This window comes from Dryobates pubescens, chromosome 11 (genome assembly GCF_014839835.1).
Source record: "Dryobates pubescens isolate bDryPub1 chromosome 11, bDryPub1.pri, whole genome shotgun sequence".
NCBI lineage: Eukaryota > Metazoa > Chordata > Aves > Piciformes > Picidae > Dryobates > Dryobates pubescens.
Window position 1 is genome coordinate 28,708,535 of NC_071622.1, and position 21,777 is coordinate 28,730,311.

General features: G+C 44.9%; 1 protein-coding gene across 1 annotated transcript in view; it reads right to left on the bottom strand.

The window, feature by feature from the left end:
- Positions 1-21,777, bottom strand: part of ROR1 (receptor tyrosine kinase like orphan receptor 1) — a 209,599-nt gene that overhangs the window by 58,556 nt on the left and 129,266 nt on the right. Inside the window, exon 2 of the mRNA XM_054165545.1 lies at positions 8,906-8,977. Coding sequence (XP_054021520.1) covers positions 8,906-8,977 — 72 coding nt within the window. The remainder of the gene's footprint in view (positions 1-8,905; positions 8,978-21,777) is intronic.

The following is a 21,777-nucleotide window of genomic DNA, read 5'->3' on the forward strand; positions in this document are numbered from 1 at the left end:
CTTCATCTGCCCAGAACTCACAAAGGAAGACAACTCCCAGCAGGTCCAATCAACAGACTCTTGTTATCAAAAGGGGCAAAAAGGAAGACTCCAGGCTGAAATGTCACTTATTTTAAACAAATAAAAGTAGAGCAACAGAGGGAGAAAAAGGATACCCATGATTTGGCAATTCACATGAAGAATAGCACATCTGAAGATTATCAGAGTTGAAGAATTCCAGAAAATCAAGTGGAAATACTCAATACCAACTGTCTTGGGACAAAAGGAAATGCTCTTCTGCTTTTGCTTGCCCAGTTTATTTCCAAACAAGTTTCTCCACTCAATTTGGGATCTATGCTGTAGCTTTGTGTTGGGCTTTCTCCTCCCAGATACTATCTAGAGAGTTTAGTCCCACCCAAGGGTAATTTACTGAGCTGAGGTAGGCTGAGCACTGCCCAAGGCTTTACAGCTTTTCAGATGTCCATGGGTGAACCTCACTGCATTTGGGATTCACATAATTAATTACTGCTTTTGGACAATTAGCAGCTTAGAGACTGCCCTGGGCCACAGGGAAGGGAAGGCTTGTGGGGAAAAGCAGAGCACAGAGGCTCATGGACTTTTAAAATCTGGAGCTGAGCACCTGAATCCCATTGCTTTTAGACAGGAACTGGACAACTCACTGCCCTTTATGGCAATGTGAATTCTTAATGTGCATCTGATGGTCCACATCTGCCTCTCCTTTTCTGAATCAACTACCAGGTTTCAGGACAGATGTCTCAGTGACAGCTTTGACACTCTAATCTGGCAAGGGGAAATGAAGCTTTTCTTTACTCAGGAACCAGTTTTATAGCACAAGTAGGAAGCCTCTACATTTTATCACATAAAAAAAAAGAAAAAAAGTGATTTGAAATAGGTAAACAAATGTCCACATCCAGCTATAAACCCAACTACTGAAAACCATCAAGGGATTTTGTTGTCACTTTAGAAGCTGCTCTGCAGTAAAAAGCCACGTCCAAAAACTCAAGCCATTAAAGGAAGAGTGTATAGAAAGGTATGTGCCTTAAGATTAATGCTGCAGAGTCAAAGAAAAGCTGTTATTTCTGACATTTTGACATAGCATCACTTTAGGATCTGGTTCTTATTAGCCTTTTCTGTGCCTTTTAAAGGGCTTTTTTTTTTTTCTTTCTTTAAAAAAATACCCCAAACCAAAAACAAAAACAACCAACACCCAAAAACGTCAGGAAATTTGGAACAGAAACTTACAATAAAACACGTCCCTTGACCCTCTGAGCTATCAATCTTTCAAATAAACAAAGATAGCTGGATGAGCCAGGGAAAGATTATTATAGATAGTTACCTTATGTATAATGGGCAGATATTCACTGAAGTTATATAAAAAAATCCAAGTTGTGGAAAAAAAAATAAATCCATTTTGTGAAGGATTAATTTTTTTTTTTTCTTTGCCATGAAGGCCCAAATGTTACTCAGGGTGGCTTCTCTTCCAGGTTGTGTTCTGTGACCTTCAAATTTCACACCCTGTATTATTTATAAATGAGACATTCAAGAAACACAAATTCTCAAATAAAAACCTACACCCTGTCAGTGGAAAAGCAAACAAAAGGAGCTAATGTACTGTGGCTAAAAAAATTTTCAAACAAAGTAGTGGTAATTTACTGCCTCGCTACTAAACGGGACCCCACAAATAGAATCAGGATCCTGAGACCCCATCAGGGGAACCTGATTTACCAAATATCCCCCAGATAATAAAGGAAAATAAAAAAGGTAAATTGTGCATGAATGTGAAAGCTGTAATTCTTCCCCTTTCACCACGTGTATCAAATTCACATCCCATAATTTCAAAGGAAAATCTGGAAATCTCTAAAGAACTGGAGCTCAAGTTAGGAAGCCTCCATCCACCTGGTTTTCTCCACATTTGGTTTTGTTTATGTTTTTTAAGATGTAGTTTGCCTAAGAGTCAAGTTCTCCCTGGGCCATCAGAAAGATTTTCCCTCTAAGAACTCATAGCCAAGTTATATCCCTGCCTGGGAAGACCTTCCAAGGCCACAGCTTTAGCCTGGATTTGTTACTAAGGATGGAAAGGCTTGCTTCTCCCCTCAGGAAGTTCCCAGACCCAGTGGGTCCATCAGCAGCATATACCCATCAGGACGTTCTGCAGCCCTTTCTATGCTCCATGGCCTCCTATTGTTGTAGCTGCTGTGCCATTCACGCTGCCAGGGGATGATTTGCCTACACAATGATCTCCAAGAAGATAATGACACACAGTCCCTCTCACAGGGCAGTGGAGCAAATACTGCAGCTCACCCAGCCCCTCTTCTCATAAAATCATAGAAACATGGAATGGTTTGGGTTGGAAGGGACCTTAAAGATCATCTACTTCCAACCCCCCACCATGGGCAGGGACTAGACCATGGGCCGGGACTAGACCATGGGCCTTCCACTAGGCCAGGCTGCTCAAGGCCTCATCCAACCTGGCCTTGAACACCTTCAGGGAGGGGGCATCCACAGCCTCCCTGGGCAACCTGTGCCAGTGTCTCACCACCCTCACTGGAAAGAATTTCTCTCTCATGTCTAGTGTAAATTTTCCCTCCTCAAGCTTCAATCCATTCTTTCTGGCCTTCCACAGTGAAGGCCTTCCACATTTTCTGCTTTGGATCTCAAGTGATCCTTGGATTGATCTGCCTTGGAATACTCAAGGCTAAATCCCTGCTTAACCTTAAACCACTGAGTGATCTGGGGTGCATTTTGTGAAATCCTGACTCTTGCTGGCAAGCTCTGCAGGGAATGTGGCCTTCTGTGTAACTCCTGGGGCACTGCAAAGTGCTGCTGCGGTGGTGACCGCAAGGTCTGTGTCACACAAAGAGACTGTGAGCAGTAGGGAGCTTGAAGCCCAGGCCTGAGATTGTGCATATCTGGAAACAAAAATGGTTCCCTGAATAATTCTAAGGTTTTATACTTGCTTGCCAAAGCAGATAAGCCATGGAAAGGGAAAGGAAAATAGCATCTGCAAAACCTCACCTTAATAGGTTTTCTTTGGAAACTGAAGGGCCAAGTGAAGAGCTTGAGGGAGCAGGAGGTACCAGCAATAACATGCTGCACCCTAGCACTGGTATCCTCAGCTCCGGCTCAGCCAGAGCCAGGACATGTCCTTGTGCATGGTCAGGGAGCTGCCACAGGGAAGCACACTCCTGAGGAAGCTGCAGGTGGGCATGGTGGAGACTGGGAGGACCTGATCAGGGGAAGGCACTGTGATAGAATCATTCTTTTATCAGTCCCTTAGAGAATCCTGTTCAATGAACGTCCACTGAAGCTGAATTCTACTCACAGTTAAAAGAAAACAATATTTCAAAGCTGACTCTTTCTCAGCAGACTCCAATATTATTTTTGCCTAAGGATGAAAAGTTCCCAGACAATTCCTCCACTGTACCAGATGCAAATAGGCTCTCAGGCAAATTCAAGCCTATCCATTTCTTTGTAAATAAACCAAGGTCTGACAGAAGGAAAAGTCCCCAGGCAGCTTTGGACAACAGAAGCAGCTGAGTGAAGGGCTCTTCACCTTTTTTAATAAGGATCAGGGAAAAGAAGAGCTCATGGTCAGTCAAAAGCTTTTCAGAGAAAGAGCTGGAGCAGGAATTTGTCCCATGGCATAAGTGAAGAGAGGGGAAGCAATGCACAAGCAAGGAGAAATGAGAAACCAGTGGGCCTGGTGTCTTCTCCTTGGTATCACAGGATCACAGGATGTTAGGGGTTGGAAGGGATCTCCAGAGATCACCAAGTCCAACCCTGAGACCAACATTGAGTCCAAGTGACAGAGAAAGAGGAAACAGACTCAAGTTGCACCAGGGGAGGTTTAGTTTGCCTATTAGGAAAAAATAGGAAACACAGTGGTCAGGCATTAGAACAGGCTGCACAGGCAGGTGGTGGAGTCACTGTCCCTGAAGGTGTTCAAAAACCATGTAGACATGGCACTCTGGGACATGATTTAATGGCAACAGTGCTGTCAGGTCAACAGATGGACTTGACCTTAGAGGTCTTTTCCAACCAAAATGATTTTATGATTCTATGCCTTAAACAAGAAGAAGCAAAAAAGGGGGAGAAATGCCTTGATCCTTCATGCTCTGGTGCACCACAGAAAGAGTTACACTAAAGAATGAAGCACGGACCCTAAAAGGCAGCACCACCTAGTCCTGGTTTCATCTGTGTGGTGGGTTGAAATTTTCCCCCCAGCACTAACTTTGCCAGACCAACTCAGTTAGAAGCAAATGAAGGTTTTTTTTGTCTTGCCTAAGGTCTCACCTATTGCCACTGCCAACATCAATCAGTTCCTGGGTAAGAAAATTGCTTTAAGCCACCGTGAGCAAATGGCCATGCCAAGGTTAAGTGTCAGGGGTAGTTGCAGATCCTGGTGCAATGGGGCTATGTAAGAGCTCCCAAGGCCAGGGACTTCTCTGAGCCTCATGAAGCGGTGAGCTATAGTCCTCACTGGACATCTCCCACCCACAAGGCTCCATCAGCTTGAGGGAAATCTCAACCACCAACGTGGAGGTGCAAGGCTTCACAGCCTGCCACAGACCCCCCCGAGATGGACCTTTTCCTACCTCCAGAGCCCCATTTTCCCCTACAGTTCACCTATTTCTCTTCATATCATTAAATATTTCTTGGATCACATTTTCCTTTCTCCTTTCCCCTCACGGAATTCCCTCAGCACACCACGACTTACCGGTCAGAAAAGAGAGAGAAACACTCCTAGCTAAATCTCCCCTCTTTTAGAAGTGATTATTTTTTTATTTTTTATGCAGAGTTTGTTTGTTTTTTTAAGGTTTTGGTGAGAAACCACCTCCTCCCTCCCATCAATCGTTGCTTTCAACAGCTCTTCACGGGTGGCTGCGTCTCTTTTAAATTCATTTCCTGTTAAAAAGAATAAACAGGCAACTGTTTAATGCTGTCGATTTAGCTTATTTAATAGAAATTGAAACCTGAATAGGGCTCAGTTGTAAGATAATGGCTGCAGAAGTCTCCAAGCTAGGCAAAGCACCCTATTAAGCAATTATTTCAAAATGCAGAGTATGGCAGGAGCTGTTCCTCCTTCCCAAACTCACGAGACACAGTGGAGGAAGAGATGTTCATTTCCAAAAGGCAGCAGGTAAGAGTTGGAGCCATTTAAAGTGGATGGCCATTTACTTGAGAAATTTGGCTGGAAACCACTTTCATGTGGTGAACTTAATAAGCTTTAAAATGAGTTTTACTGGGATGCCTGTGTGACCTCATGGCTGACTGCAGCAAAGACATGTGGATGTTGATTTCTTGCAATGCTTGTTTGTGAAAGAAATGGAAATTAAGTGCAAGCCTAATTTTCTCCTCTGAGGTTTCAGCTCCCCTAGTCAGTGTGAGCTGCGGTGTATTTGGATTTATAGAAGGGAGAGTTTCAAAGACCTTCAGGAGAACCAGCAGCTCCCACATTAAAGCCCCTGCTTCTTTCCTAGACAAGACAAAACGTGTGTGCCTTACTTTGCTCTAGGCACATGGGGAGAATCCACCCTTCTGACTAAGCTTTTTGGGCAGCAAGCACATTTTAATCACATATGTAAATCCGTCTTGAGGTGTGCAAGCTCACAGCAGTCTAAATGCTAATTCAGCCCCAGCTAAGGGGCTGGTAATCCCCCAGGAACGCAGGATGGAGCCCAATCAGTGGTAATTGCCACATTCCAGGTGGATTAGAAGCCTTTAACTTCATTTTACCTGTTTCTGACAATTTAGGTCAGGAACAGGTGCCATGGAAATAACATGGAAAAGGGTTTAATGACTAATGCAGAGGTCAGGCTCAGTGCTGGCACAGAAAGTGTGAGTTTAGCCAGTACCAGAACAAGAGGACACAGTCTCAGGCTGTGCCAGGGGAGGTTCAGGCTAGATGTTAGGAAAAAGTTCTATACAGAAAGAGTGATTGCCCTTTGGAATGGGCTGCCTGGGGAGGTGGTGGAGTTGCCATCACTGGAGGTTTTCAGGAGAAGACTTGATGGGGTGCTTGGTGCCGTGGGTTAGTTGTTTGGGTGGTGTTGGATTGGTTGATGGGTTGGACGCGATGATCTTGAAGGTCTCTTCCAACCTGGTTTATTCTATGTATATGTATTCTATGTATTTAGCTTGAAGCAGTAAGAGGAGTCAATGGCCAAGATGGTGGCAGTCACACTAAGTTTTACCTCAACTAGCGCTGGAGCTGCTGCTCTCTGACACAGCACGAGCCAGGGTGGGACATCTGAACTCTGGATGATACAAACAGGCGTGCAGAGTATTTTGAAGAGAGCACATGTCAAAGGAGGTAGGGAGTCAGTGCTGGCACCAAGCACCTTTCTCTGTTCCCTAGCTATGCAAGTCAAACCAAGGTTCTGAAGAGTGCCCATCTGAGGCAGATGGTAGCAAAACAAACAAAAAAAAAGAGCATTTCAACTATCAGCTGAGAAAAATCTTAACCAAAATATGGGTTTAAAAATCACCCTGGTCATAAGAAACCACAGGACCAACACAAAACTTCCCATTAGGAATAATAACAAAGAGCTCTCTGAGGGCTGTTTTTCAGCACAGGTCAGATACAATTTACAGTGAAGAAGGGCAAGGAGGCTGGTGAAAGGTCTAGAGCATAAGTGTTGTGAGGAGCAGCTGAGAGAACTGGGGTTGTTCAGCCTGGAGACAAGGAGGCTGAGGGGAGACCTGGCTTTCTACATCTCGCTGAAAGGAGTCTGGAGCCAGGTGGCTGTTTGTCTCTTTGCTCAAGGAATGAGCAATAGGATGAGAGGAAATGGCCTCAAGGGGAAGTTCGGATTGCACATGAGGAAAAATGTCCTCATGGAAAGACTTGTCAAAGTCCTGGAACAGGCTGCCCAGGGCAGTGGTGGAGTCCCCATCCCTGAAGCGATTTAAAACCCATGTAGATGTGGTGCTGAGGGACATGGTTTAGTGGTGACCTGGCAGCACTGGGTTAACAGTTGGACTTGATGATTTTAAAGGTCTTTTCTCATCTAAACAATTCTATGATTCTACAAAACACATTCTCTTCAAGACCTCTTCTGCACCTGCCCCTCTATCTAGGTTTTGGTTGGAGGCACACTGCTTTCTCTCCAACGTATGGCCATCTGTGGGCACTTCACCAATTGTACCCCCGGGCTCACAGTGGAGAACAAAGAATGTATCACTGATGACCTGCAAAAGGTATTTCCACCACTTCAGCAAAGTGTGACCCTGTCTTTTGTGATCCTGGGGTGGGTTGCTAGAGAAAAATCAACCCTTTAGTTAGTCAAGGCTGTCTGCCAAGGATATTGGAAGAGGCCTGAATAAAGGTTGTCCAATTGCCTTGTCTCTGGCTTTTCCCAACTTCAAAACATTCTGGCTTTGTGGCCTTAGCTTGCCTTTTCTAGGCCACTTACTTAGTTCTTAAGTTTTGAAAAACCACACAAACTGCCAAACAAATAAAGAGACAGGCAGACATCCTGTTTGAGGGAATCACCACTCACTTCTCCACAGCTCTGGGATGTTCCCTGAGCACAGCCCAGACCTGTGGCCCTGCCATGGGCACCTGGATGAATCACTGCAGTGGGATAAGACACCCATTCTGTCAACACCTTCTTTCAGCAGTTTGCTGTGAACTGGGAATTCTCTGCTGAATGACAACATGTTTTTCTCCCTTTCCCACCAGCAAGCACGAGCCCTTCAATTTTCATCTTCTCCAATGTGTCTTGGATCACAGAAAGTCCTGCTCCTTCCCTGATGGGAAGACAGATGTGAAAGACTCAACCTTGCCTTAAAGTACTCAGAACTACATAATCTTGTCATATTTAAGCACAGAGAACATATTTATGCATAAACATAAAACATTATGAACACATGTTCATAAAAACACATCCACAAAACACAGACAACAACATGTGGGAAAACCATCTGTGGTGGAATATTGCTATGGGAAACTTCAGCCTAAACAGTTAATGGTTGGCAAAGTTAGAGACAAATCAGAAGAGTGGTTGACAAACTGCACAGTTGGGGTGGCTGACAGCACATCCATACAATCATAAAATGGTTTGGGTTGGAAAGGACCTTAAAGATCATCCTGTTCCAACATCCCTACCATAGGCAGGGACACCTTCCACCAGACCAGGTCACTCAAAGCCTCATACAGCACAGCCTTGAACACTCCCAGGGAAGGGGCATCCACAGCTTCTCTGGGCAGCCTGCTGCACTGCCTCACCACCCTTGCAGCAAAGAATATCTTCCTAATACCTAATGCAAACCTCCCCATGAGATTTGTCATGACAAACCATGACATTTGCATCCTTCCCCACAAATGTTACCTTAGAAGCATTTCAAAGACAAGACTGACCCAGGAGCCATTGCCTTGCAGGGAGGGCTAGAGGAAGCTCAGCAATTTGGCTTAAGTAATTGGTAGTGCCTAATTTCCAAAAGGAAGGGGAATGAGAAATCACCCTTTTTTTCCCAATAGATACCCTTTGGAGAGCTCCAACTCACACATAATCACCACCTGCAAATGGATTTCCCCCCTCTGTTAATTTAAAGCCTCCACATTTCATAATAAAACACATTGAGGCAAACTGACCGCCTGGTGCTTGTTAAGTCTGAGTTCAAATCCCAAGATCCACCAGACAAAATGTCAAGCAGTTCATAAGCTAACAGAACTCACATCTTGAATTTATTTTTTTTTTTACCACATGGAACATTTTACTGGTACAAAAATGAGAGCAGCATTCTCCAGAAATCACCAAACTGCATGGACTTAAATAATCACAAGGATTCTCTTCCATGCCCACGTCACCTCTTTGCATGCTGATATGGATAAGTCAAGAAGAAGAATTGAGATTTTAAAATCTGATTTCACATCTTCGTATTTCATTTCATGTCCACTTACCTTTATCTAATTCACTTGAGATGTTCCATGATGATGTAGGCATGAAATCAGCAATGAGGGATGAATTTGCTCCTGGAAGGAAAAAAAAGAGAAAAAGTTGCTGTTAATAAGGGGAAAAATAGAAGAGAAAAAGGTGCTGCTAATATATTGAGTCTGTATCATCAGGAGAGCAAAAGACATTTATAAAGTCACTGTCACAGTAACAAAATTATTTGAAGAACAGCAGCTATTAAAGTGCAGACAAAGCTCTGTGGTGTGGCAGGCTGAGACATCTGGGCAGCAGAACCAGTGAAGTGGAAAAAGGCACAGGGCCAGCAGTGGAGTTTGTTTTGCAATCCTGTTGCTGGGAGGCCTTGGGTTAATTAAGCAGCCAATCTCCAAGATGTATTTTGGCCCACCTTAAAATCTCTCCACGAGTTTTATAGAGGTAGGATGACTCCTCAGTGTTACAGCTCAAGTACGATGAGGTTGCTGAAAGTGTTATCTATTAAGGTTTACAAGTGATTTTAATCCTGCAAACCCATGTGCACGAGAAGAGGCAGTTTATGCACTGGAGTTAACAGGGCTACTTGTAAGAGAAATCTCCCTGCAACTCAAGGAAACACTCTTTCCAGAGTGATCTGAACATCAGCAGCCTTTTCTCATTGCTGTGAGATACTTTTCAAGGAGACATGAATAGTGACTTTAGTCTTCACTTATTGGATCATTTCAGTTGGAAGAGACCTTTAAGATCATCAAGTCCAGCTAATAACCCAGCACTACCAAGTTCACCACTAAATCACATGACTCAGCACCACATCTCCATGGCTTTGAAACCATCCTCTAGGGATGGTAACTCCACCACTGCCTGTTCCAGGGCTTGACAACTCTTTCCATGAAGAAATTTTTCCTCATGTCCAACCTAAACTTCTGCTGGTGCAACCTGAAGCCATTTCCTGCTGTCCTGTTGCTTGTTCCTAAGGGAAAGAAACCAAGTCCCACCTGGCTCCAACCTCCTTTGTTGTAGAGAGCCAAAAAGTCTCCCCTCAGCCTCCTTTTCTCCAGGTTGAACAACTCCAGTTCCCTCAGCTGCTCCTCACCAGATCTCTTCTCCAGACCCTTCACCAGCTTTATTGCCTTTCTCTAGACCTGTTCCAGCCCCTCAGCATCCTTCTTGGAGTAAAGGGCCCTTTTTCAACACACAACCAGACATACAGAGGACAGAGTTAATGGAACTGCCAGCATCCTTCCAGCCTCAGCTACAGGTCATGGTAAAACACCTCATGGCATCTAAACATCAATGTTTTCATCGACCCTCCATATGAGGACTCTGGCGTGGAGCCCTCGCCACATCCTAACAGGCTGTGGTGGCTGCATGAAGTGTCCATGATGTGTTTGTTGGGCTTGCTGAGGGCCTGTGTGAAACCACATTCAGCATTTTTAAATCCATTGTCACATGGAGGGGGTGGAATTCCTCTCCTCCTGTACAACTGACCCACATGTGCCTTATAAAGCTCTTCAGACATCCACAAAGTTCTCCTTTTGGAGCATGATCTCAGAGTCCACCTCCAGGGATTAATACACATTTACATGAGCTTTAGTGAGTGATGCTGGGCAGGGTGGGAAGAAGGGCTGTGCACATATTACATAGCATGGAAATGCAGTGCAGCTCCAAATTCTCTGTGTCCACCCAGCCTCTGGAAACCTGACCTCCGACAGGAGGAGACCGATGCTGGCCTGGAGCCGTGGCTCCGAACGTGGGAGTGAATGAAAAGCAAAACCACACAGTGATCAGTGTGTCAGTGCCTGATCTGAGCAAGACGATGGAAAGACTCACTACAAATTAACACCCTGCAGCCCAACCCTGCACCCTGGCTGGACACCCAGGGCTGGGGGATATAACTCAGTCCCATGGGTGCATAGTTCCTGTGTGAGCCTGCCTTGGCAAAGGGGCTGGACTTGATGATCACCAGAGGTCCCTTCCAACCCCTAACATTTGGTGATTCTGTGATATTGAGGGCAGAGTTGCAATGCTGAGCATCAGCAAAATCCAGCCACACAAAGATGTTCTGCTTTTATTTGCCCAGTTGGCAACTACTATATTTCACTAAAAGACCAAGAGAAAACTTGGTGCAAACACCAAGTCACAGCAATGCACGAAGCAGTTAAGTTCAGACACAGCCACTCCACTTGTTATAAATACTGCCTTTCTTAAAAGCCCACCTGGTAGCACTGCTTATTTAAGGCCCTGTCAAGTATTTCCAGTGTAAATACTGCATCTGAAGGCATCATAACTCACCTACAAACACAGTCCCTGCTCTGCTGGGCAGAAACCCACTGATGGGGACAGATTCTCAACCCACATTAAATGGCATTGCTCACAAGCCAGCAGTGCCATATGCTTACTCAAGATGAGATCTTGGTCCACTGGGTCCACCCCTCCTCATTCCCTACTTTTTAACGGTTGAGCTTCTTACCTAACCCAAATGTTAGCGACCATGCAGCTGAAAGATCTGCCAAGTTTAAGGAAAATAAAATGGTTTTAGTGCTAATATCACCTTTGTGGTGATCATAATCATCCAGGCAGCAGGACATTCTGGCTGATGGATTTGCTCTCAGACCAGAGTGGAGATGTGCAATAGGTGAAAATCCCCAGATCACAGAATGCTAGGGGTTAGAAGGGACCTCTGCAGACCATCTAGTCCAAGACCCCCACTAAAGCAGGGTGACCCACCGAAGGCTGCATAGGACAGTGTCCAGGTGGGTTTTGAATGACTCCAGAGAAGGAGACTCTACCACCTCTCTGAGTAGCCCTTTCCCAGTGCTTCACCACTGTGACCGTTTGAGGCTGTGCCTTTAAGAAAGGGACAGTGTTGGAACACTCTGGCTGAATGTTTTGGTATCAAAATGAAAACATGATATTCTAAACAATTTCATTGGTAGATTGGCAGAATGCAATTTTAAGTTTTAGGGTAGTTGGAATTTTTCTGACTTCCAGCCTGTTCTGCCTTTCCAGCCTGTCTGCTTCTCAGCAAACTAGCCAGAGCTGACCTTGAGATAAGCAAAACTAATCCCTGCATGTGCTTTTGAAGCCTAATAATATCTCTTTTCCTTAATAACTCCCTTTCTTTCTCTCTCTAACCACTTTTTGGGAAAAAAGGGAGGTAGGGGGAGAGAGAGGGTTACAGGGAGGGAAACCCTCCTCTTCTCGAGGAGGGAATTTTGTTGTGTTATTTTTCTTTGCTGTATATTTCTCTATATATATTGTAAATACTGTATATATTGTGTGTATGCAACCTGCATTCCATATATGCTTGTAAATATAGCTTGCTTCTCCGACTGTGTTAGCTGTGGTTTCTTTCTCTGTGGGGGAGGGAGAGCTAGGCCCTCTCTCAATCCACCACAACCACCCTCAAAGTAAAGAAGGTCCTCTTCATGTTTAGATGGAAATTCCTGTGCTCAAGTTTGTGCCCATTACCTCTTGTCCTGTCACTGGACACCACTGACTGGTCCCCATCCTACTGGCACCCATCTTTTAAGTATCTATAAGCATTGGTAAGATGCTCCCTCTTTAGGCTAAAAAGCCCCAAGTCCCTCAGCCTTTCTTCATAAGAGAGATGTTCTAGTCCCCTAATCATCAAATGCAGACCAGGACGTGGTTGGTACTGGAGAGAGGGATGCTTGACCTCTTATGGCTCCCCTGGGCTACTGACCTTCCATCATCCCTACCCCCAAAATGGCAGCTCCTGTAGGCTTGTGAGGAATGCCCTCTGACGTCCTGTTGTCTCTCACACCTCCAGCAGAGACCAATCAGATTCATCTCAATGATCTTAGAGGTCTTTTCCAAACAAAACAATTCTATGATCTCTAATGTCCACAGGGCACCACTCAAACCCATGAGCAATGAGTTGTGTCCTTGCCACTGCTTACACATTCAAGTGTTGCACTCAGCAGTATATTTTCTGTGAGTTAGCAGTTCACCTGGAAATGTTCTAGTATTAAAAGCCCCCAAATGAACCATATTCTGCCAACAGTCAACACACCTTAATCACAATGAGAGAGAAACTACTAACAATACTATGACCCAATCCAGTATTTTGCCATTTTAAACCCCACAGTGTTCGTATTACTGCTTTTATAAAAAAAACAGGCTCTGAAAACATGGCTGTCAATCTTACAGGGGAGACATCCATCATCTGATCTACAGAAGAAACCACATCAGAAGGGCAAATTTTACTATTTGTGAGATAGTTCTCCAGGCTGGTAGCTGGTAACGTTCTGATATCCCTGAATTAAAGCTCCGATTTAAGAGGAAAGCTTTACTGTGCCCTTAGCAAACATTTTGCTTGATTGAAAGGAGCATGCAGAGCAACTACACAGCATGGGAACATACCATCAAAACCAAGTCAATGCAGAAAACAAAGGCATCCCAGAAAGGAAGTCTAGAAGAGATGCATGAGTTTAATTTATAACAGCAATGACTTGGGATTGCTGTGCCAGAAAGTGAGAGCAGTGTCACCTCTCCTCCAAAAACCCATGTTAGAAGCTTCAGGCCAAATTTGAAGTGCACTCTGCTGGAAGGTGAGCTCCCAGTGAGCCCATAGAGAGATGAGTCATGGATGGCAAAAGGATCAAAGCCTCATCTGAGCAAACTCATTCCTCCTCTGGAAACTCCTGCTCATGCCTGATCTGCCTTACCCAGTAACTCTGCCTCCAGGAAGACTGGGAAGGAGTCAGACTTTTTTCCTCTCTTGGGACCCACCACGTGGGTCGAATTGCTGGAGCACCAAGAAGGTCACACCAAATGCTAGACACCGCCAACTATTCCACTCGCAGCCTGGAGAAGACCAGGGAGCAGTACTCAGCGTTCATCATTCCACTTGTCAATGGCTCATCCACTCTCCTCACTCACACCCCCAACCTCTAAGCCCCCACCTCCTAAACTCCCACTAACCAATTGCTCCTTTCATCCTCTAAATCCCCTACGTGGGATCTACACACTGTGACTTCTGCAGTAAAGAAAGAAAAAACCTCTCCTTAGTATCACAGAACCCCAGCATGGTAGGCAGAGGCACCCACAGCAGCTTGCCCAGCATCACAACAGCCAGCTGGGTTTGGAAGCTCTCCATAGGAGACTCTGCAACCTCTCTGGGCAGCCTGCTCCAGGGCTCCCACATGCTCACACCAAAGAAGTTTCTCCTCTTCACACAGAACCTCCTGAGTTCCAGTTTGTGCCCATTGCCCCTTGTCCTGTTGCTGGGCACCAGTGAGAAGAGTCTGGCCCCATCCTCTTGCCCCCCACCTTTCAGCTCTTGCTGAGCTTTGAGAAGATTCCCCTCCCAGGCTGCTCTTCTCCAGGCTCAACAGCCCCAGGTCTCTCAGCCTTTCCTTGCAACTGGATTTTAAATAAAGTGTTTAAAAAATTATCCTTAACTGTTAAAAATGTCCTCCCTAACTATCTGAACAAAGAGCTTCACGTTGAAAATAAGCCAACCTGAGAAATGCAATCAGCAGAGAGCACCATTACCCCGTTAGGATTTTATTTACAGATGAAACCATTCCAGGTGCATGCCAAATCTCAACACTGGAAAGAGAAGTTTTTGTTCAAATCTCTATCACTGTTAGGAAATGATGGGTTTAAGTTAATGAGAAGTCACAAAAGATAATTATAACCCCTGTGAAAAGCCAAGGAAAGTGTACTCAGATACACTCCTCACGAAGAAGTTAGTTAATATCTGATTTTATTAGCATATTGCGTAAGTGCAGAGTGAACTTCACACAAGTCAGGCCTTTTAAAGCCTTTGTGATTAAATAAACTTCAATAGGGTTTACAAAAGCCTGCCTCTGAAGAAAAACTACAGAGCTAGCTCTTATCACAGGCACACACAGTGCTGTCTCATTTTCTCACCAGCAGCAACCATTACTCAGTGCTCCGGTGTTTGTCCTGTCACGGTTACAGAGTCATCAGAGGGATGGGGAAGCCTCAGCCTCCAGCCACAGAACCCAAAAGGAGATGATCCAGGCCCTGTGCCCAGGCTAATTAATATCCCTGTGCAAATCATTTGTAACACAAAGTAAAGAGAATATAAGTCAAAACAGGAAGGAGGCAGATAACTAAGAAGACACCAAATTCAGCAATGATTGAAGATCTTTGTGGGGAATGAATCTGCTATAAGAAACAAAGCAGAGAGCAAAGTAAGTCTGAGAAAGTGGATATCCTGTTTGCAAGGTCCTGTGTGCAGTGCCTGAGGTCTGTATGGGTACTATGTGTAAGAATGTACGCATCTGGTGTAGGAACACATATACCCAGGGCAGGAACAACCACTATCAGTGAATGAACTACACATCCAGTGGAGGAACAAGCACAACTGGTGCAGGAACGTGCACAACCAGCATAGGAATGTGCACAACCAGTGCAGGAATGTGCACAACCAGTGCAGGAATGTGCACAACCAGTGCAGGAATGAACACTACCAGTGCAGGAATGAACACTACCAGTGCAGGAATGAACATACACTGCCAGTGTAGGAACGAGCACAACCATTGCAGGAACGTGCACAACCAGTGTAGGAATGAGCACAGCCAGTGCAGGAATGAGCACAGCCAGTGCAGGAACATGGGACAGACTTTCTTGAGGGAGTAGAGATGAAAACCTTAGGTCTGGCAGGAACACAACATCTTAAGGTGGAAGATGTATCTAGTTACAACTCACAACAAAAAATTCCAAGTGTCTTCCTCACAGGCATCTTCTACCTTACTTTGTATCACCCCAGGGGGTCACACTATACCCTAACTATAGAACTGTATCTATAACTAGAAGTAATTGCTTCTGATACAAATATTTCCTGAGGACTGGAGCACCTCTCCCATGACAGGTTTAGAGAGTTGAGATTGTTCAGCCTGGAGAAGAGAAGGCGCCAGGGAGACCTTCTGGTGGCCTTTCAGGACTTAAAGGGGCTGATCAGAAAGCTGGGACAGATTTTTGACAGGACAAGGGGTGACAGTTTGAGATCAAAAGAGGGAGATTCAGACTGAAAAGAAGGAAGAAGTGTTTGACACTGAGGGTGGTGAGACCCTGGCCCATGTTGCCCAGAGAGGTGGTAGATGCCCCATCCCTGGAACCACTGCAGGTCAGGTCATTTGGGGCTCTGAGCAGCCTGCTCTAGTTGCTGATGTCCCTGCTCAGTGCTTGAGGATTTGACTAAATGACATTTAAAGGTCCCTTCCAACCCAAACCAGCCTGTGATTATGTGAAATATGAAGGTGATTACAATGTGTTAAATTCAGATCACACTGAAGAATATCCGAACCAGCAAAACCCTCCAAAAGTATTTAAGAGTCAGCTAGGAGTTAGAAATCTAAGCAGCAAGATAAAAAATATAAAATGAATGCTTAAACTAAATGAAAAACAATAAAGACATTTTCCATTTGCCAATCTCTTCTTGAGGCTGGGTAGAAAGCCTACCACTAGTGAAATTTGCTATCCTGTGAAGCAATTTGCCTAAAGGAAGTGATAAACCCCCAATTTCACCAGACACTAACACCAAGATTGGGCAAGATGTTACTCTACAGACACATGGAGAGAGATCCCATGCTGTCAGGAGGGTCAAGACAGGACAATTTAACAGGGGATTTGGGGACAACTGTTTTAGGTAGACCACTGATGAACGTTTTATAGCAGCAGATCTACTAGAGCCATCTATGTCCTTGAAAGAGCTCAAGAAAAGTCTCCACAAAACCATCTTGCATATAATATTAGGAAAATAGGAATCACAGATAAAGCTCCACAGACTCGGAGCAAAAGCTAATTAGACTAAGTGCTCAGTATTTTTTGCTTCCCTGCACATTCCAGACTGACGCTTCATCTTTCTCTCTGTCTAGTTCCTACCTGACTGATCTCTTCCAGGATCTTCCCACAGATATGCCTCATGGCTGTTTTTCTTCTCAGTCCTATCTCCCCCATCTACCTTTTTTTTCCCCTTTCCCCCCCCCCCCTTTTGCATGTTCTGTTCCACAGATCCTTTGTAAGTTCCCCACGCATTTGCAGCTGATCTCCCAAGATAGGGCGGTTTGCAACCAGCCACGTACCAGCCTATCCACAGCCCACCCTGGAGGTGCTGAAGGAAATCTAGACATACTTTCTGCAGACTGTAATGGATATGGCCTATTATGTGCTAATTTTCTTGTCTGTTTCAAAATTGGCACCATCCTGAAATTTCCATAATCTAGACCTCAAACTGTGCTTACACCTTTCATGTGCACAAAGATCTTCCTGTCCTGACATCAGTATCTCTGTGTGCCAGAAGACGTGTCCCAGTACACAGTCCATAGAATCATAGAATGATTAAGGTTGGAAAAGACCCTGTGAGCTCTAGGTGAGTGGTTGGACTTCATGATCTCAAAGGTCTCTGCCAGCCTCAGCAGTTCTATGGTTCTGTGACAAACCTTCCATTGATACAGTACGAACAGAGCAATTTCAGTACACAAAGATGTGTCAGGGCTGTTGTATATACATACTGCAGCAAACGGTCCACAATAAAAACACCTTCTCCAACAAGACTCAACCTGCCATGCTCAGGGAAGCTCCTGGCCCTCATACTGCCATTCTAGTACCAGACTTGGTAGAGTCAGATAAAAGTGTTTTCCAATGATTCTATGATTTTAAATACTATGAAAGAGAAGAACCTACAAATAACCTCCCAAGGGAAGCAGTGCATTCCCCTATATTGGTCAGATTTAAGACTCAGCTTGACAGGGTGCTGGGCCAGTTCATTTCAATTACACAATCACCTAGAAAGGTTGAACCAGATGATCCTTGGTATCTCTTCCGACCTGGCACTCTATGATTCTACAATAAAGCCTGGTGGAGGACAGGCCTTAGCTAAAGATCTACCTGGTAAGCAAGATAAAATGCTGCATGATGACATTTCTCCTTCAAAAGCTGAACATGAACTAGTTAGCTTTCCTCCACCTTGTTACTTTATGGCTGAAAAAGCAAAAGGCAAAGCTTGTCCTGCCAAGACCTTGCGTAGGCAGATCTGAGAGATAAGAGCTCCCCAGATGATTCCTGCAGAGTTCACAACTCTTGTCATCGCTGTGTCAGAAAATCCATTTTTTGCTGGCAAAGGACCTGCTGGAGCTCTCCAGACTGCTCCAAGCAGATTTCGTGATGCTAATAACTTTCAAATGGCTAACTCTGCTCATGCTTTTAGACTACAGAACTCTGAAGCACATCTCTCTGCTGTTTATCTGTAGCCTGTCATTATTGATAGCCTAAGGTAGGTGCATAATTGGCACGAGCCAGGCAAATTTTCAACACCAAGGAACAACCTGAGCTCTGTGGACTTCAGATGGATGATAAATTAGTTTTTAGCTTCAAAAGTGAGACGTGCAGCAGGATGATTTAATTTAGTGCAGGGCTGGAAATTGTTAGGAACTTCATTTCTACCACAGCCTATTCCATCTATCAGAGCCCCTCACCACTGCTACTGGCACTTTCATCAGCACATACGCAATGAATAACCTCTCTACCTGGGAGTCTTTCTAAATGCCTCAAGCTCCTGAGGACCAGAGATAAATGGAAGGATTACACTATTTAAGATGCATCATCAGAAAGAATCATGGTGCCTTAGTTGTGATTACAGAGCAGGAAGACCTGAGAACTGCATGCACCTGACACCTTTGCCTTCCCTCTTCTAGCAAGTCGAAGGAGGCCATTCTTCCTCTCTATACCACCCTCATGAGATCCTACCTAGAGCCCTGTGTCCAGCTCTGGAACCCTCAACGCAAGAAGGACATGAAACTGTTAGAGCACCTGCAGAGGAGGTCCTGAAATGATCAGAGGGCTGAAGCACCTCCCCTCTAGGGACAGGTTGAGAAAGCTGGGATTGTTCAGTCTGGAGAAAAGAAGGCTTCAGAGAGACCTTAGAACAGCCTTCCTTTATTTGAAGGAGGCTACAGGAGAAGGACCTTTTACAAAGGAATGACAGGACTAGGTGTCATGGCTTCAAACTGGAAGAAGCTGGATTTAGATTAGACATTAGGAAGAAATTCTTCTCCATGAGGGTGGTGAGACACTGCAACAGGTTTGCCAGAGAAGCTGTGGTGTCTCCAAGCCTGCCAGTGTTCAAAGCCAGGTTGGATGGACTTAAGCAACTTGGTCTAGTAGGAGATGTCTCTGTTGAAACTAGATGATCTTTAAGATCCATTCCAACCCAAACAATTCTATGAATCTGCTTTCTTCAGTGAAGATACACCAGGAAAGCTTTTGGCTCCAAGGTGGGCAGCAGTGGGGTTTCCTGTACTTACAGGATACCAACTTCAAAAGGTCTACTGGGGAAATTTAAAGCAGACTTAAATCAGAAAATTCTGTGAATGCTACCTATCTGCAAACTCTTCAATCACCTCTAAATGCTTTGGCAGTAGTCTAATGACCTGCACAAGTCAGGTCAGCATAATATTTTCGGTAACTTGGTCTTTGACTAAGGTCGTATCAGTTAAAAACTGTTTTCTTCCATAGGATCAGAGCCATCTCTTGAAAGAAGAGGTTTGAAAGAGGTCTAATATTTTAATCCTAAATTTCTAATTACTCAACTACAGTTCCTTTTGATTGCAGCTATTAATTACAGATTATCATTAATGTTCTATGGATTTAGAAGTCACTGTGGAATCTGGGTGCACTTTACATTGCTCTAAATTGGGTCGTTAACAGTTCCACTTAAGAGGAGCAAAACACTGCACCCTGGAGCAACCCACAGCTTTAATGACAGGGAATGAAGAAAAGAAATGGCCAGTTGGCTGAATGCCAGCATTTCATAGCTCACAGTTGAGTCTTTGTGCTTAGGACCTGTGGAAATGTGGCTACGATGGCACTTCAGAGCACGTCAACCAGCTGTGAACCTCAGGCATGTGAACCAAGCAAGGAAAATGTTCTGCTTAGTGTCCCTGGGAATGGCACCACTCAGGTGGACCAGATATGATCCTGCACGGCAGACTCACAGGAGCTCTACTTCTCCCTAGGAAGAATTATTTATGCTCTGGGTCAATCTGAAACATTAAGAATGTGGAAGCAAGATTTTGGAGGAAGACACCATCCGGTCTAGTGGAGGATGTCCCTGCCCATGGCAGGGGGATTGGAACTAGGTGATCTTTAAGGTCTCTTCCAACCCAAACCATTCTGTGAATCTATGAATAATTTTCTTGTCTATAAAGTTTCTGTTGGACACAGATATCAGCCTGGTTGTCCTTCAGCAATACAAACCCTGGAAAGTAGCACAAGACTGCTGTCTGCCATGCAGACCTACTAAGAATGGGAATTTGCTTAGTAAATGCTACTTTCCCATCTCTCTAAACCTGCCTGAAATATCTTGGATTTTTTTCCATGCCCTGAGCTATTTTCTCTTCCTAGACTAGAAATAAAATGGAAGAGAAAGTAGAAGTGGCAACCACACAAAGGGAACAGGATGACTGCACAGAAGAAAGTGAAAAACTAACAGTGGCAGGATGAAGTTAGAAGCAAGAGAACCATAAAATCATGGTCTAGTTTGAGTTGGAAAGGACCTTTAAAGGTCATCTAATTCAAGACCCCTGTAGTCAGCAGTGACACCTGCAACTAGAGCAGATTGCTTAGAACCCCAAACTCACCTGGAATGGTTCCAGCCATGAGGCATCTGCCACCTCTCTGGGCAGCCTGAGCCAGCATGTCACCTTCCTCAGTATCAAACATTTCTTCCTTCTCTCCAACCTGAATTGCCCTCTTTTAGTTCAAACCATCACCCCTTGTCCTGTCACAACAGGCCCTGCTCAAAAGTCTGTCCCCAGCTTCCTGAGCAGCCCCTTTAAGTGCTGAAAGGCCACCAGAAGGTCTCCTTGGCACCTTCTGCTCTCCAGGCTGAAAAAACCCAATCTCTCAGCCTGGCCTCCCATCATTGTCGTGGCAACCTCTGGCCCTGCTCCAACAGGACTGTATCTCTCTGTGCTGAGGGCTCCAGATTTGTACACAGTACTCTAGGTGGGGTCTCAGGAAGATGTGATACAAAACAGTCAGCAAGATGGAGAAAGATGTTGTGGAGCACCGTTAGGTGAAGATGTTTCTGCACCAGGAATGAGAAGGAAAGCTCCAGGGAGAAATAGAGGACATAACATTCTCTGTTGAGCACTTCCTAGAGGCCACAATGTAGTAGTGACCTCTAGGCTGCCTGAGAAGGAGGTTTCCTTATGAACCTCCCTAAAAGGTCCTGAATCTGAAGAGCACCAAGATCCCTCCAAGCAAAGAGAAGAGGCTGTCTTGCAAAGCCTATGAGGTGACTCTGAGTGACCCAGAGATCACAGAATCACCAAGGTTGGAAGAGATCTCAAAGATCATCAAGTCCAACCTGTCACCACAGACCTCATGACTAAACCACGGCACCAAGTGCCATGTCCAATTCCATTTTGAACACCTCCAGGGATGGTGACTCCACCACCTCCCTGGGCAGCACATTCCAATGGCTAACAACTCTCTCAGTGAAGAACTTTCTCCTCACCTCGAGCCTGGTGCAGCTGGCATCCTGCTTTCCTGAAAGCATCAACATATGCTCAAGCATTTGGTGGGGGGTGCTCCCCTCCTAACCCAACATCCACAGAGGTTCCCATTTATTTCTCTCACAAACCAATAGTCCAAGAAGTGCCCACAAGTGCAGGGCTGGGACAGAAGCATTTGCAGACAACAGATGAACTACCCGGACAGAGCTTTGCACTGCACCTGTTTGCTTGTCCCTGGCTTCCATCAATGCCACTGCACTAAATTCACCCACACACACACACACAAAAAAAGGCTTTAAAGAAGGTGAGCCCAGCCAAGCAGAGGGAGGGCAAACAAGAAATCATTTACATCCCCCATAAATCGCTGCACG